The following is a 27,570-nucleotide window of genomic DNA, read 5'->3' as shown; positions in this document are numbered from 1 at the left end:
CGGCACTGACGGCAGGCTGGCTCGAGCCCGAGCTGCCAGAAGGCTTGATGGGCTTCTTAACCGGGCCCGAAAGCGAGGTATGTGAAGCAGTGTCTTTGGTTGTGCCTAGGCCCGAGGGCGATGGCGTGACCGAAGCCTTTTTCGATTCCGTCGAGGGTGGGGATCGATAGTAGTACTCACGCCCCTCTGTGCCGGAGTGATGTCCTCGACATCTGAGTCGTCGGCTTCGGAGGTGCTGACGAGGCCCTCTTCGGTGTGCTGTTCCTCGGGAAAATCGAAGCCTTCTCCAAAGATGTCGTCGGGGATTGCAGTCGACGCGTGTGCCATGGTTCTCCTCGCTCTTCGGTCTCGAATAGTCTTTTTGGACCGGAAGGATTTGCACGCCGGACAGTCTCGAGCCTCGTGTTCTGGGGAGAGGCAGAGGTTGCACACCTCATGGAGATCGGTGTGGGGAAATTTGGATCCACAGAGGACACTTCTTAAATGGAGTCATTTCCATGAGCCAGGACCGGAGCAGAGGTAGGCCCGAAGGCCTGCGTCGACACCTGGAATCGAAGTTTCTCGATGAGTCGCGTCGAGTGGGGAGATCGTGATCGAGAACAATACCGCGGAAGGGAAGGATTGCACGCCGATGAGAAGAACTGTAACTAGAAACGGTTCGGAACCGGAGCGCGAAGAACACATCCGAGCCCGATGGCGGAAAAAAACAATCGGAGGATGGAGCCGAAGCCCATATGCAATACGATCCAAAGGAGGAGTCACATACCTCGTGACTTCCAAAGACTTTCCAAGAGAAAAACAACTGCAACATCCGGGCCCAACACCAGATGGCGATCTATGCACAGTGTGTAATCTGCAGCTCATATGCCTCGAACATAGATTTCTAAAGAGCATTACTCCCCTCTTTCCTCCTTCTCTGTTCATAATGCCCCAGTGGGACTTGTACCTGATCTTAACCCATCTTATGTGTTCTCTCTTCGAGCCTTTTCACAACTGTCCTCTCAGGCATCTCACTGTGAAGACAGCTTTCCTAGTTGGCATCACCTCTGCTCGCAGGGTGAATGAGCTTCAGGTTTTGTCTTAAAAACCTCTTTTTCTTGCTGTTTATCCGGACAAAGTAGTTCTTCGCAAAAGGCTTTCTTTTCTTCCCAAAGTGGTTACCTCTTTCCATATAGGACAGACCATCACTTTACCCACCTTCTTCCCACCTCTGCACCCTTCCAAGGAGGAGAGACTGCACCGTCTGTTCACAAAATGTGCGCTGTCTTTCTATCTTGACCATACAAAAGATTTCCGGGTGGACGATCAACTCTTTGTTGGATATGTGGGGGCCAAGAAAGGTCGGGCTGGACAAAATACGCACCATCTCTCGAGGGGTTGTCCTGTGCATTAAAATCTGCATTTTCTTGGCAAAAAAGAAGCCCCATTGGGACTGTGTGCCCACTCCACCAGGGCAATGGTAGATACTACTGCCTTGGGGCGTGGAGACCCACTTCTTAATGTCAGCCAGGAGGCAGCGACGTGGGCATCTCTGCACACGTTCACCAAACATTTTTGCCTAGACAGCCAAGTTCGGAGAGACGGCTACTTCGGCCACTCTGTTCTCCAGGACTTTCTGGTGTGAACTTGGTTCGCAGACCTACCACCGGGGTTGGCATTGCTGGGGTATCTATTATAAAGATAAGGAATCTATAACTACAGACTCTTTCAGATGAACAAGTTACTTACCTTCGATAACGATGTATCTGTAAGAGACATATGTAGTTCTAGATTCCTAACCGCCCCACCCATCCTCCCCGTTCTGCGAACTGCCTTCTAGGGATAGGGACTCCCTTACAGGGCCCTAGTTATGTGCACCAGTGGTCAGCGTCTTGCATGGCTCTGCGCTTCTGGCGTGTTAAGTCGTGTCAGAACTGATGTCAGCGCGCAGGGGCGGTGTCTAAATAGACACCGCTAGGTCATCCCGGAGAAGACAACACCAAAGTCGGACGCGGAATCCACCAATGCCACCTACCGAAGGTAAGCAACTTGTTCTTTACAGGCATTGGATACAACTAATGAGTGTGGGGAGAGCAGAGCTTTAATGTAATTAGGGTCCGATGGTGTAGGCTTACACTTTTTGTCGACCCTGGTCGTGATTATGCGTGCACTGGGTCCTTGAAAAAGTTTTCAGCATGTCTAAGCATACCTTTAAGCATCGGCAGGTACTGCTATGTTCTAGGTGTATCAGATAAAGTTTTTAAAAAGGAAATCATACTCAGTAAGGTCTTTGTGTGGGGGAAAATAGTGATAGGCTGCTGCCCTAGTGAGGTCTTGGAATGGTAAAGCATCATCGGGGTTGATGGTCTAGCTGGGTAGAGATCTGGGTCAGTATTGTCCGTGGGAGCAAGATAATAATTATTCTAAGGATCTGTGGGCTATGGATACGAATTGTCTCCTCCCACCTGAACAAACGTAGAACACTGCAGAGACCATTGCGTGGGAAGTCTTCTGGTTTACCCTGTGAACGATGTGGTGAAGGTGGTGGCGGTGAAGAAAGTGGAGGAGGTGGTGGAGAAGACAGTGGAGGAGGCAGTGGAGAAGGAGGAAGAGGAGGATGCAAAGGGTTGGTTGCAGTGTCCTCCTTTTTAGATTAGAAGTCAGTAGTACATCAAGAGCCTCTACATAGAAAAGCTGGTGCTTAGATGATTTGAACACTGAGTGCACAGTCTGAGGTCAAATATGGCCAGTTCGAGGCTGTATAAGTATCTTTTTCTGCTTCAGATCGATCCGTTCCTGCATGATCTGGAGGCAACTTGGATGCCAAAGCCAAAGGTTTCGGTGCCGAAGCAGTTTTCTTTTTCAGATCGGAGGTGGTTGAAGCGAGGGCGGTCGAAGAGGATTGCACGGAACCAAAGTGGCTGGTGGTCGACTCAGTGCAAAGTATTGATCGGCTTGGTGCGGGAACCATCTTTTTCAGCTTAGCTTTCGGTGCAGAGCCCTGGGTGGGGTGTCTGTAGAGGATGATCAGTGCCTACCATGGCCTGCTGGCATTGGTGGACTGGAAGCCAAAAATTTGGTCAAAAACTATTTATTTTTTTAGGTGGAAAAGGGGCAGGAGTGCTCTCAGTATGCTGGCCTGAAAGAAGATTGTGTATCTGGAGTCCAGAGTTGGGGTCGGAATCAGAGGAGAAGTCCGATTCGGAGTCAAGAATGGAGAAGGCCACTTCCTCCACTGCAGAGGCCTCATGAAGTTCTTTCTGTTACTGTTCGACATCTTGACCAAAGATGTCAGGTGTCTCTTCGATCATTTAGTGCTGCACTTCTCCGCAACATGCCCTACAGTCCCGTAATGTCTTTTTTAATCAGAAAGATTGACCCACTTCACAGTCTGCTTCCTAATGGTATGGAGACAGACATAAGTTGCAAACCTGATGGAGGTCAATTCTCGGGTACTTTGCGTGGCAGCTGAGGCAGGATATAAATGGAGTTTGTTCCCTTAGCAGCATATTCTCAGTCGAAGCTGGCTAAAACAAAGAGTAGGCCCGAACGGGCGGGGCCCTATGGCCGTGTGGGAGAACGATGAATAGACGGTTGAAATTTTCCTGATTTTCCAGACAAAAGGATAGAAAACGCGACTGAAACAATACAGACGAGGGTGGAAATTAACAATGAACCGAAAGGAACCGGAGACAGTCTCTAACCAGAGCGCCAAAAAACATGTCCGAACCGGACGCCGGAAAGAAAACAATCTAACAATGGAGTCGATGACCATGCGCATAATCAACAAGAGGAGGAGTATCTTTGCTCCGTGACTCGAAAGACTTCTTTGAAGAAAAGCAACTTGCACACATCCGGGCCCAACATCAAATGGTGGAAGTGTACAGAGCATGTGTATCTACAGCCAAACATGCCTCGAACAGAGAGTTTCAGAAGGTAATTATCTTGTTCTTCTGATAGACTTATAGGTGCAGATTCCTCATCTTATGAATAGATACCAAAGCAGTATCCATTTGGAGGTGGGTTTGTGGATGGGCTCAAACCGAAAAAGTCCTGCAGGACTCAGTGTGTAAAATGCCCTGCTCTGCGAACTTGACTATCCAGACAATAGTGATTCAGGAACACAGCAGGGATGCCCACCTAGCTGGCAAGCAAGTGTCTAGGACAAGAACTCTGCATGCTAATGCAGTGGCAGCAGATTTACCCTTGGTGGAGTGAGCACGCAGTCCTTCCGGTGGCAGCTTTCTAACCAATGCATAGCAGATCTTAATGCAAAGTACGATCCAACCAGAGATGGTTCTCTCCTTTAAAGCCTTGCCTTTTTCACTCCAGAGAATCCCACAAAGAGCTGATCGTTCACCAGGTGTTCTTTGATACAATCTATGTAAATATGTAAAAGCTCAATGCTATTTTAGGATCAAGATGTGAAGTCTCTTCTCCTTTGAAGAGTGAGGAGGAACAATGAGTGTCGGCAAGGTGATGCTTTAAGTGACCTGGAACAGTGTCACAACTTTAGGCAAGAAAGATCTGCAAAACCAGTTTTGTCTAGGAAGAAGGTGGTGGGCGGCAGGTTGACACAGAGCTCGAAGCTCATTCATACGCTAATGTTATGGCAACGAGGAACACGGTCTTGAGGGTGAGGAGTGAAAGGAACAGCTGTGAAGTGGCTGAAATGGAGTGCAGATGACAAAATGTGAGGAGCAAGTCAAAGTACCACTGTGACATGACAAAGGGAGAGGGAGGAAACCAATGTTAAAAAACCTTTCAAAAAGCGCAAAACTGGAAACTTGAACTAAGAGGGCTGATACGGAGACTGTAAAAAGGCAGAAGGAGCCAAAAGATACCCTTTAACCGTATGCAGAGCAATGCCTTACCGGGCTTGCAACAAAAAAAGAGCAACAAAATGTCAGAGAACTGTGCCTGGAGCTGCAGAGTACCACACAAAGCCACAAATATATCCCAACAACAGTTTTTGTCAAGGGGCACCTGGCTGCCAAGATTACATCATCCACCCCCAGAGGAAGGGTCTAAGGTATTCAGCTGTCACTGCCCAATCTCCAAGCATGAAGGTGGATACTGCGAAGGCCCAGGCACAGAACCCTGCCCTGCTGCTGCGACAGCAGATCCACTCAGAGGGGCAGCCTGTTTGGAGGACAGATGCTCATAAGCAGGAGTTCTGGAAACCAAACTCTTTGTTCCTAGTATAGGGCCAATAAGATGACTAAGGTCCGGTCATTTTTTAACTTTTTGAGAACTCAGAGCAGGAGTGGTATCAGTGAAAAGGCATACAAGAGTCCCGAGTTCCACTCTAGTCGGAACAAGGCTCTTGAGTGAGGGACACATTGGAAACTCCAGCGTGCAGAAGTGGTAATATTGGCAAACAGATGAAGCCAAGTTTACCCCAAGTCGTGCAACAGACCTCACGCCATATCTGGCTATAACTGCAACTTTTGAACCGCTAGGTGCAGATGGCTGAGCTGGTTCACTTGACTCCACCGCAGTCCAGTAACAAGGATATTTTGCAGTCTCCTCTGAAATCTTAATGTGTTCAGAGATGCCTCTTGATGTTGAGCCCACGTAGTCTTCAGACCTCACTGCATAGCCTGCATATGCTACCTGCTATGCGTGACCAGCAGGATGCAGGAGGCCATCAGCCCAGCAAACTCAAGAATTGACCTCACTGAAATCCAGAGCCAATGCCAAAAGATCAGGCTCATAGCCTGAAAGTGAAGGAGTCATTTTACCAGGGGAAAGGCACGAAACCGAACTTTGTCTAGAATGGCTCTGATGCAAGGGAGTCTGACTCGTTGACGGTGAATCTAAAAGATGACAGGAGGTTCGCTGTAGTTTGGAGATGGTTGATGAATGCCTGGGGAAAGCCAGCCTTCAACAGCCAGTCCACGAGGTAGGAGAGGATATGGACCCCTAATGCACTGCTACCACAGCCATCACTTCTGTTAACCCCCCCCCCCCCTCCCAGGGGCACTGGTGATACCAAACGGGAGCAGAGCAAACTAGAAGTACTCTGTCTCAGCATCAACCACGGATAGCGCCGATGGGCGAACAGGACGGATATATGGAAATAGGAGTCTTGCAAGCCCAACACCATCCTGTCTCAAGGGTCAAGGGGAGAAAAGACCTGGACCAGTGTAAGCATCTTAAATGTTTACTTCCAGAGGAAGGCGTTGGGAGAGGGCATGTCTAAAATTGGACGAAGGCCTCTGTCCTCACCAGAAAGTAGTAGGAATAACAACCACGTCTGGCAAGGGCACCCTCTCAATAGCCCCTTTGGCCAAAAGATTATGCACTTCCTCCTGCAAAATGTACAGGTGGTTCTCCGTCAGTCACTGGGGCTGGACAGTGGAAGGTACAGCAGTGTGAAAGGAAGGGTAGGGCTAATGTGGTTGGCAAGTTGGGGCAGATAAACCCAGTGAGTGTGACACTGCCCTGCAATCCTTAAACCACTCAAGAGCAGTCTGCATTGTCCCCAGTCTGGTTAAACCCATGGAATGGCATGTTCATGAGGGAGGATTGGACATCACCTGAAAAACTGGTGGACGGCATGGGTTCAAATGGCAACACTGGTCCAATGGCACGCCCGATGGAGTCAGTGGTGTACAACCCACAATGAATTGTGAACTTGGCCTTGTCACAATCGTCCGGTATGTCTTGGGCAGGGCCAGGTTCAAGATCTTCAGGGACACCTAGGAGGACTTAAGCCAATGAATCCCAAAGGAGTAGAAATAGCTCCCCAGCAGACAGTTAACATCTACTGACCAAAGCAGCAAACTGGGAGATGAGAAGACTCTTCTTGAATGTCTCCACCTGTTTTGACGGACTAGCTAAGGTAAAAGTCTGAAAAGTGTTGGGGTTAGTTTTGCCTGCGGACACCTGCGCCATCAAGCTTTAAAGTGAATGGTGCAGAGACAGAAATGCAGAATCACTTGAGGCAGGGCGGTGGCATCACGCAGTCTGCGCAGTCACTGAAGGTCTTAAGAGTTGTGGTTCAACCCCAGGCACCACAAGCAAATTTGGTGAGGCTCTGTCACCGTTTGTTTACGACAGTCCTTAAAGGGCTTAAAAACTTTTTTGGGGGGTGGGGTCCTTTGAACACTGAAAAAGTGAATTTTGATTGAGATATGGGTCTTAAAGAGACGAGAGGTAGCTCCAGATCCACGTCTTGCGGTGCAGAAAGAAAGGAACTGATGCGAGGGAGTAGCGCCTATATATGGTCTGCACGTCATTTTCGAAGAGGAGCCGCCTACGGGTGTAAAGAGGTATTGCTTAAAAGTTTCCAGATCCAGTTTGACGCTTCAGGACTATTCAAAAGGTGAGGGATATGCAACTAAAAGTCTATCAGAAATTTGTATGTGTATAGAGCCAGAAAAGGTTCAGGGCCCATACACAACCCCTTGCTAACCAGTCTTGCAGATCACCCTTTTACGATCAAAATGGAACGTGAGTTTAAGTAACAGGTGCTTTCTTATTAAGAGTAAAATAAGTTTATCTTCGACACACAAGGAAATCAAAATCTGCCCAAGTATGCCCTCATAAACAGAAGGAACATAGTTTACAGTCCATGAAAGACAAGTGCATCCCCTTTTTTTCTACAACATATTTGCCACCAAACAGAGCCCAAATTAAACACTGGCGGCTAAAAGCTCAGGACAATATTTAACCCTGAATGGGAGACTATTCATTTACAGAGAGTCGAAGAGCAAGACAAAAAGCAAGAGTTAAGCTCCTTATCACAGCAGAATTCTGTTCTAGTTAGTCCTCACACATATGAAACTTGGTTATGTTGAAATTCAAGATCTGGCACTTACAAAATTAGGGGACTGTGTTCGCTGACAAATAGTCAGTTAATAAAAAAAGAAAACGAAAAGCAGTCAGCTCATCATCACTCAGTTCTATGACTAATGTTCCCAATGCTTCTATGTAACCCTTACCTCATCACTAATTAGTACATGTATGCCCGTTGGCCCTTGCTTGTAGATCTGGTTGATCTGCCGAGGTGAAATGCTGAAGAGTTGAGCAATTTTTTCAGTAAGTTCCACAGACGTCAGCTCTTCCATGTATATTGCATGGTACACTGCACAAATAAGAGATTATATTGTTGATCAAAATTTGCAAGAAGAAACAATAGAGCACAGACAACATCTAGTGTAACTCATTTTTCACAACTTTTAAAATGGTAGCTTGCATTATTGGCAATTGAGGATTCTCAAAAGCACATCTGTAATTCCTAAAGGCTAACACCCCATTTCTTCAGAAGCCACATTTCTACCCCTTTGGCAATGTAAGGCTTTGGGAAATCTGAATTGGTCACATACGTTTAACAGTACAGTAATTAACCTAGCTCTAGAGAAACAATGGTTTGGCATCAAATTCCACTTCTATACTGAGAAAAGTTCATTTTGATAATCTAATGTTAGCCTAAGCATAGTTTTACTGTTAAAAGTATCTTTTGTCAAAGGTCTTATCAAATACCTCTTTTAAAATTACTAACATACGTACTAGTCATTAAGGAATTAACGGCCATTTACATTACTTTGTTTTTGTTTGCTTTGCCAAATTTAAATCAGAAGGTAGTGTAAAAAACAAAAGTTCGGATGAATATATGCAAATAAAAACTACCACCCAATCAGGGGTTAAAAGTAAACTTTCTGGCATTTTAACACGTCTGGTACATGTAAACAAAAAAGGTAAATAGTGCTTCAGGTACTTTAATGATGAACGGCGAGATGAGGTACGATTATACAGACTAAGAATAAAACAATTATTGAAGAAAGTCCTGAACCGTTTATTTTCTTGTCAGGGGAACTGCCCTATAATCTTAGGTACCCAACGTGGATAAATCCCGATACAAAATATGAATAACAGAACTGCACAATTCAAACAGAAAACACACTTTTAAAAACCCAGAATAAAACATTGCCTAGTACTGTACTGTGTTTTAAATCAGAATTAAAATTAAATGCTATTAAGATTATACAATTACATTGTATTATCGCCTACAAATATTTTTTCAAAAAAGGTCTACAAGCAGTAGTCTCGCTAAAGAACTCTGGGACATTGCCACTTTCAGATAGAGGCTGCTCTTTACCAACTCGAAATTCAGTTGAAGGACAATGTTTCTGTTTTTTCAGTTCATTTTGATTGGCAAGCAATAACTCGACTATCACCCTTATGCATCAAGCCAAAATCCAGTCGGTAAAATACCGATTCCTTATTAGCTCCCGGTATTAAGTAGAAAATACCCAATCCCAATGCATCAACCCAAAAGCAGAAATCGGTATTTAAGGAATCCTTAAATAGCGATTCTTTAAATAGGGATTCCTTAAATACCGATTCCTTAAATAGCTCTTGCATTTAAGGAATCCCAAAGTGAGATTCCTTAAATGCAATGCATCAAAGTTAAAAAATTAGCGATTTCGCTAATAAGGGGAGCAAATTACCATGAAGATGAACTGCATGGTAATTTGCAAAAACTTTGAAAAATGCACTTTTGTGCATTTTTCTAAGTGTCATGTTGCGCACACACATGCCCTTAGAGCATGTGTGTGTGCAACATATGTGCACATATCATTTTCAGGGGTGCAACAGGGTGTCCTTTTGACACCCTGGCACCCTTGAAAGTGCTCCAGCTATTAGCGATTCGGTAATACCGAATCGCTAATACAGAATGGCTTTACATTCATTCCTATGGGCCTCCAAGCCCATAGGAATGAATGGGTAGGTATTCCTTATTACCGATTCGGTATTACCGATTCGGTAATAAGGAATGTTAAGGAATCGCTATTTGAATAGCGATTCCTACATGCATAGCCTTTTGCTATTCCTTATTAGCGATTCCTTATTTTTCGCTAATAAGGAATCGCAAATGCTAATGTTGATGCATATGCCCCTATATCTCCTTGCTTATCTAGGGAGGTCTGACAACAAGAGTGAAAAGCTAAAGACTGTCACTAAAGTAAGTGTTCTCATGCACTGCATTTACAGTGATGCACTAGAGCTAACTGAGTGCTGGGGTGTGAGGCAGTGTGCTCCCACCCTCTTTTTGTTAGAAAAGGCTCACTTGATCTAATGAGCTGACAAGCTCTGGCAGATGCACCTGTGCCTAGTAAGTGTTACGGAGTCCTGATTTGACTTTGGGCAGCAATTCCAGAACCGCCAAAAGAATGTGTTACCCCTCCTGAAGAAGGACCACTAGCCTGAAACATGTTGTAGAGCTGCGCGGCACCGAATGCACAAACAATGGAGAAATCTAAAGATTTTCCCCAAAGTAAATGTTATAATGCACTGCGATATGAATGATGTATGGAGCGAACTGAGCGATGGAATGTGAGGCAGTGTGCTCCCATCCTCTTTTTGATTTAAGAGGTCTAAGAGGTTGTTTAGGAATCTAATAAAGATTCTAATGATGGCACGATCTATGCACAGTGTGTGATCTGCAGCTCATATGCCTATAACATAACTGTTTCTTCTCCATCATGCAATCTTCATTTATGCATATGATATAATTCTATCTGCTACACTGTCTCCTAATGTGTCGTACAAGTATCTCTGCAAGATTGCAAATGATAGTGGTTTTTCTTTTTGCAAATGGGACCAATGTACTGGTTCAGGTTTGTATCAATAAAATTCAATAAAGATATTTAAAAAAAAAATCATGAGATCTTCAATTATATTTAAAAACACAAGAGATTGCCCAAGAAAACAACATGCCCTAGAAAATTCAGTAGCCACAAGTTTAACAAATTCTTTAGGGCATATTAGAACCTTCAAATTCAGCACAAGTTTTAGTGAAGGAGAAAAGTGGAGGTCACATTCAGTAAAAATGGTTTTAGTGGATACTCTAACTGTGGATTCCTCACCTCTTGAATCTCCTCCAGGTGCCAATCGTAATCTGAATTTTTATTTTAAAAAAACAAAAAAACTCATGCACCGGTAAGTGGCATTGTGGCTTTAACAAGACGTGGGTGGTCCACTAGATGCAATGTCACAGAGTCACATTTGGCACCACTCCTAAGTACTGCCATCAGCCGCCCTCCTCCTCCCCATTAGGTGAATAAGAGACCAACACATATGATAGAAAAGTAGTGCACAAAACTGATGTGGAACCTTATTAATTATACAATGATTCTCAGAACAGATGGAAGGCAGGCGGGACAGTGGGTTGTCTGCAGGTAGATAAATAATCCACCAGAAGCAATGTTACTGAAAGTAACATTCTCCTAATCGCTACAACTATCTGCAGATTCCTCACCTCTTGACTTAATAGCAAAAGTAATAACTCCAGTATGAGAGTCTTATGAAATGCAAGAACAGTGTCATTCAGACCCATGAAGAATATCATCTTCAGATGTCCCAGCTGGGGCTAAAACTCTGTGACAAGAAAGGAAGACATTTTGTGCCGTTATCCAAGACATGCACTTGTTAGTAACTTACAAATAGAGAGAAATTAATGCATACTATCTGACAGAAAACATTATGAAGTTCTACAAAACGACTAAAGATATCCACAACAAACAGGATCAAATCTATATCATGTGAGTTCTGAGAAAACCTGTTATTCCAGCTTCTAATTGAAATGGAAGGCTATTTTGCAATCAAGTTTTGGTTTTCTTTTGTTGGAGAAAAGAGGCTGGGCAAGGGCCAGAACATCAAATGTTGATGGAATGTCACAAATCAGGCAATGCCTTGTACCATGTCAATGAACTTCAACAACTCTATATAACTTCCTTGTGATACACCTCACAAGAATCATAACTATCAACAAGACCACAATAACACAACCTTGGGGAAATAGATAAAATACCAAGCAAAAAATGCCCAGAAAAAAACTCAGTGTTGCAGGAGCCCAAAATCAATTGACCATCTAACAGGGTGAAACAGACCTCTGCATAGGAACAGAGCGAGGAAACATAAGAATCTGCAGGTAGATAGAGTACCCAACAGAAAGATCGTGACTGAAGGTAAGGAAGGTAATGGCTACTTAACTGTAATCCCAGTTCTCATGCAGGGAAATCTCCATTGAAGTTATAAGCGCTGAACAATCCAGCCCATGTGCGGGGATCCAGGAGCACTTTCCCAAAGTATATCTTCACAAGGGTCTTATGTCGAAACCACGTATGCATTTACAACCAAATTCTTAAAAATGCGGTTTTAACAATAAATGCATCTTTACCACGCAAGTCGTTGCAATGACTTGCCTTAGGGAAAGTGCTGGACTTAGAATAGTATAGTTTACTATTCTAACTCCAGTCTACCACACACTAGGGAAGGTGCTGGACTTTAAGTCCAAAACCAGTCCAAGATGCAGTTGCTGTTCAGGCTGTGTTGAAGATGTTTGACTTTCTTCGGGAAGGCCTGTAGAAACACTTAAGAGAAGAACATATTGTAGCCTATAAGAAGGCTACAATGTCCAAATTCTTCAGATTGTATTTTAAAAGGGGTCAAGAAACCCATATACATGTATATTTAAAGTCAATACTTTGTAAAAACAGCTTAAATCTCTTTCGCAAACCCTTTTAGTAAAAGTAGAAAGATAAAGGATAGGTGGACAATGTAGCCCTATAGTTGTTAACATGCGAGAGTAAAAACAGCATGTGTGCCTTTAAGGTCCTAGAGACCACCAGTATCCCATCATGCCCAGCAGGTGGCAGTTGCTTCACTTCTGTTAAACGAGATGTGGCAGTGATAGATACGTCCCATAACCATCGCCTCACTCCTCTCTACTGGGGAGGCGGGAGGGTTTCTTATGACTTCAATGGAGATTCCTCTGAGCGAGAACTGGGATTACCGATAAGAAACCATTCCTTTTCTCTCGGGGGATCTCCAATGATAGTGATAAGCACTGAATAGAGTAGCAAGCATCCCCACCAAGAGCAGTGGAAAACACAGAGGAATGATCAAACAACCAAATCAAGCAAATGCATTTCTCAGGAAGGCCTGTCCTACTTGAGCATCTGCTCTAGCATCCGAGTCCAAGCAATGTTTGGTAAACGTGTGAACAGATCTCCATGTAGCCGCTTTGCACATTTCAGCTACAGGGACATTTCTCATCAAATCGGCAGTAGACGCTTTGCCCCTAGAAGAATGAGCTTTAGGTCTAGCGGATAAAGTCTTACTGGCTTTTTGGTAGCATAAAAGGGTGCAAGATACTATCCATCGGAAGATGGATTGTTTAGAAGTGGCGAGACCAGTACGGACCAGGCCGTAATTTAGAAACAATTGGCCCTATCCACGTAATTCTTGTGTTTTGTCTAGATAAAACTTTAAGACTTCTCTAACATCAAGGGAATGGAGAGTTCTTTCAGCTGGAGTGGAAGGATGCTGAAAGAAGATTGGTAAGAAAATCGTCTGATTGATTTGAAAATCTGACCTGACTTTTGGAAGGAAATTCAGAGGGGTCCTCACCACTGCCCTACTGGAGTGAAACACAGTGTAAGGTTCTTGAGAACACAATGCCTGGATGTCACTAACCCTATGTGCTGATGTGTTCACTACGAGGAAAGCAGTCTTCCATAGGAGATGTTGCAAGGACGATTTGTGAATTTCTGCCCTCATGGCAGAATACAAGGAGCAATGATGAACAGGAGATGTTCCATGGGAGGGACAAAGACATGCTGGACAACCTAAAACAAATACAGCCAGCAAATAGAAAGTAAGCAAATGTGAGTTACAAACCACAATGTTAATAGTAAGCAACAGGTGGAATGCTTTCACAGGGAAGCTTTCAGAATGTCCCAAGATGTGTTTGCAAACCAGACAGCTATGCTGCCTGGTAGGCTTCGACCTAAAAATGAATACTAAACAATGCAACATGTGAAGTTTTAGACTGCGAAATCAAAAACACTTTTTGAAAGTTACCTGCCACAGTTCCGTTAAACTGGAGCGATTAAGAGAGCACTAACAGCTCATGCAATTATGCACCTCATTCCCTGGACTTCAGACAATCAAACTTAACAGTTTCAAACAACTCTACATTAAAAATACTATTATTGAGACCTGAATATGAATCTGCTTTCTGAATGAAACCACTTGCATGCAATAAACAGTGTTTATATATGGATGTGATGAACAGTCATCAATATGAATTCTTTCACACCTATCATTCTCAGTAATGAATGAATACCATGAGGTTACTAAAGCATCTGGAATCACGTGGATTACTCAATGACGGTCTATTACAATTAGATAAATTTGATCATCTCCTGTAGCCAGTCTTTTTTCCTGGTGTGCAGTTTTTCAACCAGCATACCAATAGCATTTGTAAAGGAATAAGACAACTGCTATAAAATGCCTGAGCATTTTAGCATGTTTTGCCAATCCCGTCAACATCACCAAGCTTCCATGGCTACTTGACACAGTTGGCCTGAATCAGATTGAACAGTGTTCTAGTACTTATGCCAAGCCAAGTGCCCGTAGTCTGCCTCCAGACAAAATGTACGGGTAGATATGTTTAGCTTGTTCAGGGAGTGATAAACGTATGCAAGATTCTAGGCTGCAGCAATCACAACTATAGGAGATCAGATTCATCAGTAAATATTAATATTACAAGTCTTTACCTGGAATTGTAGACTTTGGCATACCGCCCCAGTTAGTCTTGATAACAGCTTCTACTTCTGAGTCGGTTCGGGTGCAAGTTAAGTTACACTGGCTTAATCTAGTATAATTTCGCATTACTCTTGTTATGTGAAATTCACAAGATGTCACCATCACTCCACCTCGCACACTAAAAAGCTGTCAGCACTAAAAATGTATGCTAACAACAGAATGCAAGCAGTTGCTGTTCACAGTGCTTCTGCTTTTTGGACAATTTATTTGCATGATATCCATTCTTACTTTTGAAGTGGATCCATTTTTCACAGAAATACATTGCCAAATGAGAGTTTTTAAATTTAACGTAATTATGTTCATGTTCACAATTTTTTCCAGAATTTCACAAAATTAGGCAGAAGCAAATTATACAAATTTCTCACACCCCTTGTATTAGGTAATTATTTCAAGTACATTCAGTATATTCCCTATTTACCTCCTCTGATTTCTCAAATTTGTTATCGTAAAAGAAATCTCCCTATGTTTGAATATGGTCTTTTATATTATTGCTTTGTACCATTTCTTCTGTCACTAATATCCCTAGAATATCTATATGTAAAAGGAAGGTTGATTATGTCAGGTTTTGCCCACATTCTACTTTCAGTCTCTTCCAAGTCCATTCTACCATCTCCCATATATTAATCACTTTGAGTCTTTCCCATCATATTAAACAGAAAAATGTGTCTTAATAGTTGTTCCATCTCACTGACGAAGAATGAGTTACTTTCTTTCTGTAATATAATTTCTGATGCATTTAATGACATCAATAGATTTCTTATTTGAATCTCTTTCAAAACCCGGACTGCATCCAGGATTTTCCTTAGCCATCATTCATCCCTGGTGTCATATGAAACTGCTCAGAGATGCTAAATATATCCTGTGACTCAGGGGAAATGACACATCGGGCATCATATCATACACTACATGCACCAGTGATATAAATTCTCTCCATTTTCAAGACTTTCAGAGATAAAGACATAAAAAAGACCGAGCAACAATTCTAGAAAAAACATGCGTATCTGCAAATGGGGAAGCTGAAAGGACATAAGCAAATCAGTGGCACTCATTCATCTGAAAGTGTTTTCAGGTGATTTTTACTAAAATGGATATAAGTTTCTACAAATTCCTTACTTGAACACTCCCAAATAAACTCAAAATGAGGCAGTTTGAGGATATATCCATCTTTACATAAGGCAAGACTGCAACACCTCTCTATCGAATTGAGACTCATCACAGCTCCCCCATCTCTCTTGTGCCGACAGAACTGAATTGCACTTTTCAGGCTGAAGGATATTGGTGTTCCCATCAGCACAGCCCTCTGCTCGAATACTGTTTGAGGAGACACCTTGCACACCTCTCTTACCTGTGGCTGAAGTTTCTCAACAAGGTGCTTGGTTAGTGGATGCAGGACAAGGTACTGTTGCCAGTTGCCTGGAGGGTCCCTTGGAAAGGGTAAACTGGTGCTTAATATTTCTATAAAGGTTCAGCCTGGTAAAGACTGGAACCTTCCATGGAATCCCTTTCTAAGATGGTAACTGCCAATTTATATTATTAGGTTTTCCAAATACATCATGGTAGCTATTTTTCCTGTTCTTGCTGGAGAGTATTTCACTCATGAAGATTTTGTACACAATGTGTTTGAAAGCAACGAAGAGTGTTTGGGCTCATCGTCCTCTTTCAATTTGAATATGCTCAGACGTGGGTCCCTTGCTCACTTTGCCACTGGATTCAAGCTAGCCTGGCTGATGAGGAGTGTTACCCCGAAACCGGTCCCTGGATGCTTGGTTCCGGTCCAGGGATGACATGGCTTGGCAGTTCAGGCTGGACTGTTCCCATGAGGCACAGGGTCAAGACTGATTTGCATATTGCAGGATCTGAACTGGGGCGGTAAAGTATTTATTACAAGTGTTTTCAATAAAAAATATCGACACAAAAAAAGATGATGGATTTAACCCAGATCTGTGACTGGGGGTGAGTGTCTGAAAAGTTTCAGCCTTCTGTCCATCATCTCCTTGTGTTAACAAATAAGTGTTATCACAGTACTGGACCTATAATGGAGCATGAAATCCATATCAGAGTTGACTCCCCTGATGAATAATTCCTCATGCAATATCACTGACAAAGTGATCTGTCATTGGTGGCAGACAAATGGATTTCTGGAACTCCCATTTTCTAAAACGTGCCAACAACCTATGACTGAAGATGCCACTTGCGGCGGGAAACTCTGGTTAGCAAGTCTGTTCTCTTATACGCCTACTCCTTGAGTAGAGCTGCGCACAGACCAGTTCCTCCATCAATGAACAGCTCACAGAGCTCTAAATCCTCCATACTCAAAGGAAGAGAACCCAACTAACCAGCTTGCTCAGAAACAGCCTCCTGAGGCAGATTCAACAGCGTCGTTAGCAGCGGTGGCTCCTCCGCAATGGCGGAGGAGCATCGCTCCCCTGCCGAAAAGCCAGAAAACAAAATGAAAAAGAAACACCAATTCATGTAGTGTCTTTTACAATTATACGCTATCCAGTTAGTCAATTTTGGGCATCTGGACTCCAGCCATAATCAGTCCATAAAGCCATATATTGTGCATGGGGCATTTTCTCAGTCCTTTAGTTCTGCCACATATGTGCACCATTCCTCTGTCATATTCAATCTTCGTCTATGCATCGTTCAATCCACTTCACTTCCATCTTTCGGAGAATACTCATAAGGTCACCTCCTCTCGACGGAATGTCGTAAGGGTTGGAATGAGATTGATGTGTAAACAAAATTGAGGTTGTTTGTTGTGATTTTTGAAACCCTTTCTTTTCGTTTCCGTTTTGTCTAATACTGTATATTGTTAATTTTAAAAATGCTTTTAAGTCTTATGGTTCTGTCTCACATGGGACACTTTGTAACGTGTATATGTTTTTGACAATATATATTAAATAATATATATGTCTCTATGTTTGGCATTATTGTGGATGTGCTATCTCATTGTGGAACTCTCCTTGACTACATCCAACTACAGTTTAATTTATGCGATTGTGCTCTTGTTAATTTAAGTATACAGATATTTTTGCAATAAGAACCGCTGCTGTGTGTAGAATGAGGGGGTAATAGAAGTGACATCACACGTCCTTTGACCTTCAATTTCACTCACACGCATGCTTACAAATACACACACACACATACACTCTCTAACAAACACACACCCACTCACAAGTACTAATACAGCATACATTTAAAAGTTTTTATTAATTCAAATCTTTTTTATTGAAGTTTTGAGACACAGGATAAACAGTACAGTACATATGCATAGAAGTACAGTGGTAAAATAAATAAATATACAGACAGAGCACATATGCGCTTTTTGAGTAGGGATATTGAGAGGGAAGAAGAGAAGGCTGTGTAGGATTTGACTAGATGATGTAATTGCCATGTTGACACTTGGGTTTTACAAACAACATTCACATAATATAGGTTTTGCAAGTCTTGAGATCCATATTGTGTTTGGTCGTAATAACAATACATCGCCGTGCTCATGAACAGGTATTGAAGACGTTATGGTAACCACTGCCTGCATCTTAACCAAGTTGTGAACTTAATGGGAGAACCAACAGTGGAGTTCATGTACATGATCTAAACTGGCTATGAGTAAGGCATAAATCATACACAGTGGAATAAAAAGTACAAAAGCCCTATGTGTGCATTGAAGGAATCGAGGTAGAATCTGGCTGTGAAAGAGAATAAGGTTGATCCTAGCAGCACGCATGCACTGCTCTGCGAGGCATGGTGTATTCAGTACATGGGCTTCAAGGCGGCCCATCACTTATCATTGGTCATTCCGGGTGCCTCTCTAAATTCCTTACTTTTAAATGGTAAATCGTGGCCATCTGTCCCTCCTTTTGGTCTGTCGTTCCCTTCCATAGCAACTGCCCATGTTACAGGGCTCATTTCCCTTCTGTCCATTTCAGTTAGTTTCACACACTATTTTTTCCGATTGTGTGATTCCTGTTCTGGATATGCAAACACACGCAGCTGACCAGTGTTACTACTTTCCTGTTCCACCCACTATTTCTCTGTGTGCTCTCCCCTTCGCACTACCCCCTACCCAATCCTGGTTATTAAATAATGGTCTTTTTTTGTTTAGTGGTTGGGCTTTTTTAGAAAAATATGCAGCAGTGTTTTCGAACTGAATTTGGGAGGCATTGGTGAACATTACATGTTGTTGGTTATGTGATTTGCGTGTTACAAAGACCACACAGCTTGGCGACAATGGCAACCTGGAGATATTCTTCTAAAAGGTGAGCTGCTTTCCACAAGTGCAGGCTTTCCTTCCACCGCTGTGCCCTGCTGAGGCTCATGGGCTTCAGTCGCCCCATAACTGATCGCTTGCCGTCCCTGCACACAATGACTCCACACTCTCATGCTTTGCTTTAAGGGTGTGTAGTATTCCCATGTTAGAATGTTATGAGTCAGGTGGGGTTCCAAGTTCCACTGGTCAAGGGCGGTTACTTTTACTTGGCACTTGCCAGTTGTGGTTGTCTAAGCTGTTCCTCTCTTGATCCCGCTTGTCGCCAATGTGATGTAAGACAAGATGAAGCCAGATTTGGGTTTCCATGTATGTTTATTCCAAACAAGAGAGGAACAGCTTAGACAACCACAACTGGCAAGTGCCAAGTAAAAGTAACCGCCCTTGACCAGTGGAACTTGGAACCCCACCTGACTCATAACATTCTAACATGGGAATACTACAGTTATCCCCAAGCCCGGGTTTAAATATGCGAAAGGCTCAGTTTGTGTACATGATTCACTAGTGCAAGCGCGTGAGTGAGGCATGGGGAGAACTGAATTGTCTGGATTGGTTGCCTTAGGACATGCTTAGCTTTCACTAATGATCTACCGAGTGTGGATCACTGAATATCGAGCTGAGCAGTCACAAAGTTAGAATGTTAGGAAATGTGACTTTACTCGACAGCTCCCTTTCACCCAAACTTTACTTTTTAGTATAAATTATGTTTCACTCGCTCTGAGCTCCGTTTCTGAACACAGGGCTGTTAAAATTGTTCTTTATCTGGTCACAAATGTGTCCGCGGTCAGAGATCTGAAACCGCCGCAGATTTGTGCCAGGTGTCTGTTCTGTTTTCTTTTACTTTTGAAACGCTGCAACTAGCAAGGGGTGCAACGTTTTAACCTTCACTTTATTGGAATGGAGCAGGTTTTTAGGTCTCGCAGACCTAGCGCTGGAGCGCGCATGCGCTACTCGCTCTGCGAGGATTATTGTTATCGATACAGTTTGATAAGGGGACTTGACGCCACGCCCCTTCTTCCCATTGGCTTGCGTCATAGTTCAGGCTAAACGCTGGCTTTCTATTGTAAAGAAGGCTTTATAGTCCCTCCTTGTTACTGCCCTGTCCACTTTTGGCCCCGCCCACCCGGACTGGATCTTTTATGTGCGGTGTGACACAGTCTCCTTCATTAGTCAAGACGCACTATATTTTTTTCAGTGCAGCGCGAGACGAGGTCTCAACACGCGCCGATAGAACCAATCTCAGCGCTCTCCATGCGCCATTCGTGTGGTGTTTTACACGAGGCATGCACAACCGATCACAGCGCACTCCATGCACCATTCATGAGGTGTTTTACACGAGGCATGCCGATATATTCTCCGCCCAGTGTTTCCAGCATTTCTTCATTACATTTGGTGAGGACTGGCCAGCCACAGCCTGGCCAGTGGCTAAGGACCCATGCAGTCAGTGGTGACGGAACATGTTTTCAACGTAAACGCCACATCGCATAATACATTGCTGGTCCCAAGTTCTAATTGGCAACATTTATTACGAAAGGAGTTCCGTTCCACTGTGTTTTTGCTTGAGTCCTCCTTCTCTCTTCTCTGGGGCGAGGCCACGCCTCCTAAGGCGTGCGCGCGTTCCATAGACTGCTGTAATCCACCCACCACGTCTGCCCAGTGCCCTGCTGCCGACTCCTAGCATGGCACGTTGGCTGTCATGTGGACAAACAGCTCGAGTTTCGGAGCCTCTGCTACTACCCCCTACCATGGCTGATACCCGGCTTCCCCGGCGAATGTTTTTAGCTGGAATCTACCTGTGTGCTTTTGGATCGGTCTATGTGCAGGTCCCTGGTAAGTAACACGTACGACAGTGGCTCCGTACGAGATCACTAATCGAAGGGGCAAAGAGAATGTAGACAGTTGTAAGAAGAGGAAAGGGAGGCTGAGAGGGCAAAGTATTCCGTTAGCCAGTCAGTGAAATTCGCGCTTTATGCAGCAAATCTGTACATAACACCTAGAAATGCTTGTTTTGGGACAGTTAGTGTTACACCCGTTCGTGGATTTAAGTAGAGGGAGCAGATGGGCAATGTTTGAAAAGGGTAACAGTGAGGGTGCGAATTAAGTGGTGGAACCCTGGAATGGAGGGGATTGAACCGGGGAGCAAAAGGCAAGAGAAAGGCCCACTAGATAATGATGAACGAAAAGTATAAACTAATGATGTGCAAAGTTTATTTTGTTTGCATCCTTTGTAAACATCTATAGTAATTTTTGCTTAGTGTTTTTTTTGCTTTACCACATTCCATTGAAATATTTACTTTTTTCCACCAATTTGTTATGTTTTCCTGTGTGTAGCGCTAATACAATTTCCGTGGTATTTGGACTCCTGTTGTTGGGGAACTGAATAAAACGACACTCAGTTGTATGTAGCTTATGTTTGTATAAGAATAGTAGAGAGTATGTTCAATCTATCTGTTTAGAAGTGATTGTGTAGATTAGTATGAAGGTAAATTGCATTTGATCTTAGGAGATAATTGAAGAGTTTTTGCTTTTATGCGTCGCTGGAGAATCACTGAGGTTTTTCCTGTTTTGAGTATGGTCGACAGTCCTTTGCTCTGTTAGAGCAGATGCTCTTCATCTATGCGTAACACATTTCAGTGAGTGAGTTGAATAACTGTATACCGTGCTGATTGTGAACATTTGTTATGGCACAGCCTTCTTTACTAAACACTTAGTAATAAGTGACCTGAACACTTTTGCTGTTTATGCAGTTGTCTCAGAGATCTAGTATCTTGGTAGCTCGTTGATTGCCACCCAGGGCACGGCAGTTTTTGAAGGCCTGTGTGACTAAAAAGTCTTTAACCCCTTCATGAGATAGTCTCGTCATGGGCACAGCGCAACCGCGCTCCATGACGAGACCATCTCGTCATGGGCACTGAAGAAGTTAAGCAATGCTTATATCAAGTAGAGCTGCTGTCCTTGAAGAAACAGGAACAACATACTGCTCTAAGCTCACTGGCTTACCAAGTTCTTTCGTTTATAGTGCAGCTATCTGGTTGCGACAGACTTACTGGGGACATTTCAATAGCTGATCTGGAAAGCAACTCTACCCTTTGCTTTTTGTTGCTTTCGAGTCAGTGGTTTTATTTGTTTTAGTCTGTCCAAGTAGTCTTCTGCCCCCTCCTATGAAGCAGTGCATACTTATTGTTTCTTATTGACTCCTTTTAACCTTCCAAAAGTGTTTGTTTTAAACAAGTTCATCTAGGGCCTTTCCTATATTTCTGGGTGCATATTTCATTTCTTACCTTTAATACCAACATCATTTTAAAGCCTTAAACAAAACTTTTAATACGTTTTCTGTGCATCTTCCACGCCTCATGTTGCTTCCTCACCCTCAGTGATTCAGTCAACTGTGTTATCCCCCCCCACCCACACACGTGTTACTCCAACTTGGATCAGTAAACAAAAAAAAACGTTTGTCATTTTGTAGACTTGCACATGCCAGCAGAATAACACAGCCAACTGCTTAGCCTTTTCGTCATGGTCTTTCATTTCAAATGTTTGTATGTGATAAAAGACATTGACATTTACAACGCCATTTACAACGCCAATAACTAACTTAAGCAAATGCGAGACCTATTGCATTTCTAATGCTTGTTAATGTATGCAGTCATTTTATATCAAATCACGTTCATTAACTGAGGAGAAGGAACACATTTTGATGTCTTGCAGCCCTGCTGTAAGTCTTTGCACACAGGGTGTATATGCCGTTGAGAAAACAAAATACAAGTTTGCGTTGCAGAAATTTGAGAGCATCTCTGCATTCAAAATATTTGTGTATATTTATATTTGATAAGATGGTTCTTTATAGTTTTTTGAGTCACAAAAAAGCTTTTATTTTAGGGCATCCTTAGTATTTACTGTGGCAAAGCTAGGCTCCTTGGTCCGTTGAACGTTTCTTTTATCAGTCCTGTTTGTATGTTTAGACTGTAGTGCTTTGGCAAGACTGGTCTTATATGCGCCTATTGAAAAAGGCATCGATAAGTTGCACAAAACTGTCGCACCGTTCTCCAGCAGAAAAGCCATATGCAAGACACATTTTTAAGGGCTGTTTTGCAACAGACTGCCCTTAAACAGCAAGCTGAACAGAAGACGATGGTATGAAGTCTTTAAATCTGATAGCAAGTAATTCCATAGTCTGGAACTCATCGCAAAGATTGTACGTCCTTCATTAGAGATTGATTTAAAAATAGCCCCTTCAGTATCATTCATCTTTACAAACTAGGGTCTCTGAATAAGAGTTCTGCTTTTGCTGATATACAGAGGTATGAGCATTGAGGCGTCCCCATCGTCTGTGATTAATAGCACTTAACTATACTGGGTTTTTTTTACGTCAGACATACATAGGACTTGCTTCCTTCCAACTGTACAAGGGAAGCTTATACTTTTGCATTACAAAATATCGGCTAAGACATTTGAATGAGCAATTATGTGGCTCGCTGCGTGCTGTTTCTTGGCACTAACTTTGTCAGAATTCACCACAAAAAATGACTGAATAAAAGGAAAAGATTCAAGGACGCAGATAAGATGAGAATTATTTTATTAAAGGGTCTGAACCTGGAGTAGGAGGATTCCTGGCTGATGGTCTGAGAGATAGGCATTCAAAAGTTTGGGTTATATACTGTAGAACAACGCTCTATCGACCTGAAATTATGCAGAAGGCAATTTCCAGTGATAATGTTCAGAAGCACTGGAGAGTATTAAAAAAAGGGCATTGGAGATCTATTTTTGTGTACTACCAGGCCTTATTATCTCAAGACTCGCATTTCCCTCTAGCTCTTGAAATGTGAACCCTCAAACCTGGATCACCTCTACAGGAGGCATGGGCAGAGTTTTAGATCTTGCCGGCCAACAGCGCATATGATGTCGATACAACATGTATTAGTGACTTTAAAGGGCTTAGAGCCCGCCCATTTCTTACTATTCATAGTCTTTATTGTCTCTATTATTTGCTGCCACCTAATTTGCCAGCACTTGCAAATGTCACTTCCTGTTCAACAGTTTGGAGCAGCGCTGACTTACTTTTAATAGTGTTCTTGCGCTGTCAATCCAGTTGATTGCTAGGCTTCAGGTATTACTTTATTTATTCTTCCTCCTCCAACTGCCTTGCTTTTTCTCCTTCCGGCCCCACCTGTTGTGTTGCTTCATCCCCTCCCAACCCACATCCTTGTCCGTGTTGCTTCATCTAATCCATCGGCACCCTCCTGTTGTCTGTTGCCTCCCCCACCCGTAATAACATTAAAAAAAAGCGTTATGAGGTGGGCTGCGCTGCCGGTGCCGTATAGCTTTTTTTAAAAAATTTTTATTACAGTCACGCTCCCTTCCATTTGTCAGCATTGCTCGTTATCTCTCTTGCAGACTCCCAACCCATTTTGCGTTTTGTCACCCCACCCGCCAGAAGTAAAAACAAGCATTGGAAATACAATAGGTCTCGCAGTCACACTATTTTAAGTTATTGGCATTGTAAATGACAATGCCTTCTATTTATGCTTTGGGTTTTAAAACATAATTACAAGGCATTGTTATTTACAATACTAATAGCTTAAAAAATGCAATGAACCTCACCATCCATACCAACAGAAAGGGCGCTTCAGATATATCAGGTCAAAGAGCAAACACCCCGACTGGCGCAGATGAAAGCACCTCATTATGCTGAACGGACAGCAACTTCACCTCAAAGCAGACATCGTTTGTCACAAAATGAAGGAACCGGGGGTATTTCATCTTAATGGAAGACACAGGAGTTGTCAATAAAACGCACAAACAGCAGCTGCTCTTCACACAGTTGTGCTGGTGCTTTCATTGGCAGCATTGGCAGGGGCAATAAGTGGTGCAATCTGCAGTGGCCTCCTGCCAAGGGCCCAGACACAGTGTTATTACAAATTAAGCACTGTCCGACTGTGATATTAAACAAGCTGCGCCTTACTGTCAAACTGCACATTCTAAGCTCTACTGCACAACACACGAGCTGCTGCCCTCGGCTCTGCAGTAAAGCTGGAAACCTCTACCCTTCACATAGCCATTCCTATAGAATACAATCATTGGAAATGCAATAGGTCTCTCATTTGTTTGAGTTCGAGCCTTTGGAATTGTAAATGGTGATGTATTTTACTCATGTGTTATGGAGTGTATGTTTGCGGGGTGTAGTGGAATTATGTGGATTGGATTGTAATAGTTGTGGAGCAGCTTGAAGCATAAGAAGAGTGAAGAGCAGAAGAGTAGGGCAAAGTACAAGGAAGGAGAGTGAGGAGGAGAGCAACGTGAGGCACAAGTACGGAGAGTGAGAAGAGCAGCGTGATGCACTAGTACCGAGAGTGAGAAGAGCAGCGTGATGCACAAGGAAGGAGTGTGAAAAGCTCAGCGTGAGGCTCAAGGACGGAGAGTGAGGAGAAGAGCAGATTGAGGCACAAGGATAGAGAGTGAGGAGAAGAGCAGCGTGAGGCACAAGGACAGAGTGAGGAGAAGAAGAGCAGCGAGAGGCACAAGGACAGAGTGAGGAGGAGAAAAGCAGCGCGAGTCACGCGAGTCATATTGGAGAGTGAGGAGAAGAGAAGCATGAGGTACAAGGAAGGGGAGTGAGGAGAAGAGCAGCATGAGGGAGAAGGAAGGAGAGTGAGAAGAGCAGCATGAGGCACAAGTAAGGAGATAGAGAAGAGCAGCGTGAGCATACCTAAGTCAGAATTTAAGATCACTCCAAGGTTATTTGCAAAGGTTGTGTTGTAGCCAATAAAAAGGCAGAAAACTGCTTAATAAAAGGAAAGTGATACGTGATGGAGATATGATGCATGAGGACCCCACTGATTGAGGTCAAATCTTAGCTACCCAATTCTACACTATCAAATGCAGTTTCCTATGAAATATTTCAGCTATACAGGCAGATATTAATAAGCACATGCAAGCAAAGGAAGTAACTTGCATCGCAAGGACGGCGGCAGTAACTCCAGCGCCTGTTTAATTGGCCTGCATGCCTCCACTGCCCCCGCCACGTGCACCTGCGCATACTTACCCCGAGGTGACCCAAGCACAGCCCGGTCCTTGATGGGCTGGTCCGCTGTTCTCTGGGCCCGCTCTCCAGCGGGGAGAGGGGTCCGGCTCTAGTGCTCGCCCACCACTGCCCTCTAATGCATTTATGTGAACTTTCTGGGGCCGCCACTGGGCCCCTACCCCTGAACGGGTCCCGTGGAGAGCCAGTCTAGAGGCGAAGGACGATACACTGCCTCCTACGTAGTGCACGTAAAATAAAAGGCCTACCTAACAGCGTTTTCATTACGTACGCACAAAGTGCATACTTCTTCAAACACGGCTCACCCGCTGCACATTTGTTCTACATGTGTGTTTAGTCATGGCTGCAAAACAGCACCCGTGCCTCCTGGAACCCACCGCCCCCTTTCCCTTAACACTTCCACACACGGTTTCTACACTTCTCGCGTATCTTCTAAACGCTGGGCCAACACTATGAGACAAGGGACGAGCGATTATCCTATGCACGCCTATTGCAACACGTCTCCATTAGTACATATACATACGTTACCCCAGTTTCGAGACACTGATACTAAACAGATGATCTCGGGTCAGGTGGCAAAGGAGGCGGGGTGCATTCAACGAGAATTCCAACCCTTATTTTCAGGCTTTTGGTTCTAAGGACTCGTACGCTGCATTGTGGGAGTTGTAGTCTGTCAGACCTGCACTTTGGGTCATAAACTACTACTAAATGATACGCGTGAAGTTAGGACATGTGAGCAGCCAGCGGCTTCTCGGCGCGTTCTTTTTAACCCCTAATCTACCACTCTAGTGAAATTTCTGCATTGCGCTAAAAGGAAGCTTAACGGGTCAGAAGCAACCATGATGACGGCCCATAAAGTAATACATTTTGAGCACCGGATACTTAAACGCAATAAACTAGGGATGGGCGTAGCAGCTCTTCATAAATAGACGGGTTTGTTCATATTGGGCATCAGAAGGCCCTCTCACAATCTCGTTTTACTGTATACCAGACTGGCCTTTGTTAGCGCAGCAAAACATGAACTGAAATACCAGAGGTGACGAAAAGAACACGTCTCCAAAAAAGTAGCCAACGGGGACACCGAAATTAAGCTAAGGCCATTTCGAACTAACCATTATTTTAAAATTTCTGTTGAAACTTGCTATCTGGAGCTAGGCCATTCCAGTTGTCTGAAGCCAATACTGCACGGCGCCAGCCATTTCTTTCCCCAGCCCCTTCGCTGATCTTGGCTCCGTCCTGTGCCCCTGGGGACAGTTTAAAACCTTCTCGCACCTATGAATGGCAGGTAACGAGCGCATCAGAAACAAAAAAGAGGCAAAGGAGGTCAGTGCTGAACACATTAAGAAGGCTGCGGGCGCTGATGAGCAGCGAGGGACGGACAATGGTGGTCGGGAGAGAACACAGGACTGACCTAAACAAGCGCTCACTATTGCGGAAAGGCAGCCGCTTGTTTATATTTGCATCGCGCTTTCATTTTAAGTGAAAGCGTGATGCAAAAATAAACATGCGGCTGCCTTGAACAAAAACGAATCAAACAGATGTGTTCACACTTACACGCCACCTTTAGATAACAAATACCCTCACGACAGCCATCAAGCAAACAATCCAGTCCGGATTGGCCGTCCTAAAAGAAGACAGGGCGGTAACAAAGAAGCCTAAT

General features: G+C 43.7%; 1 protein-coding gene across 2 annotated transcripts in view; it reads right to left on the bottom strand.

Moving 5' to 3' along the window:
• Positions 1-27,570, bottom strand: part of TFCP2 (transcription factor CP2) — a 295,496-nt gene that overhangs the window by 58,053 nt on the left and 209,873 nt on the right. For both annotated transcript variants that reach the window (XM_085600782.1, XM_085600781.1), the window contains exon 14: positions 7,929-8,071. In XM_085600782.1, coding sequence (XP_085456908.1) covers positions 7,929-8,071 — 143 coding nt within the window. The remainder of the gene's footprint in view (positions 1-7,928; positions 8,072-27,570) is intronic.

This window comes from Triturus cristatus, chromosome 4_2 (genome assembly GCF_964204655.1).
Source record: "Triturus cristatus chromosome 4_2, aTriCri1.1, whole genome shotgun sequence".
Taxonomy (NCBI): Eukaryota; Metazoa; Chordata; class Amphibia; order Caudata; family Salamandridae; genus Triturus; species Triturus cristatus.
Note: the sequence above shows the minus strand (reverse complement) of the source record. Positions and strands in the feature narration are given on the sequence as shown.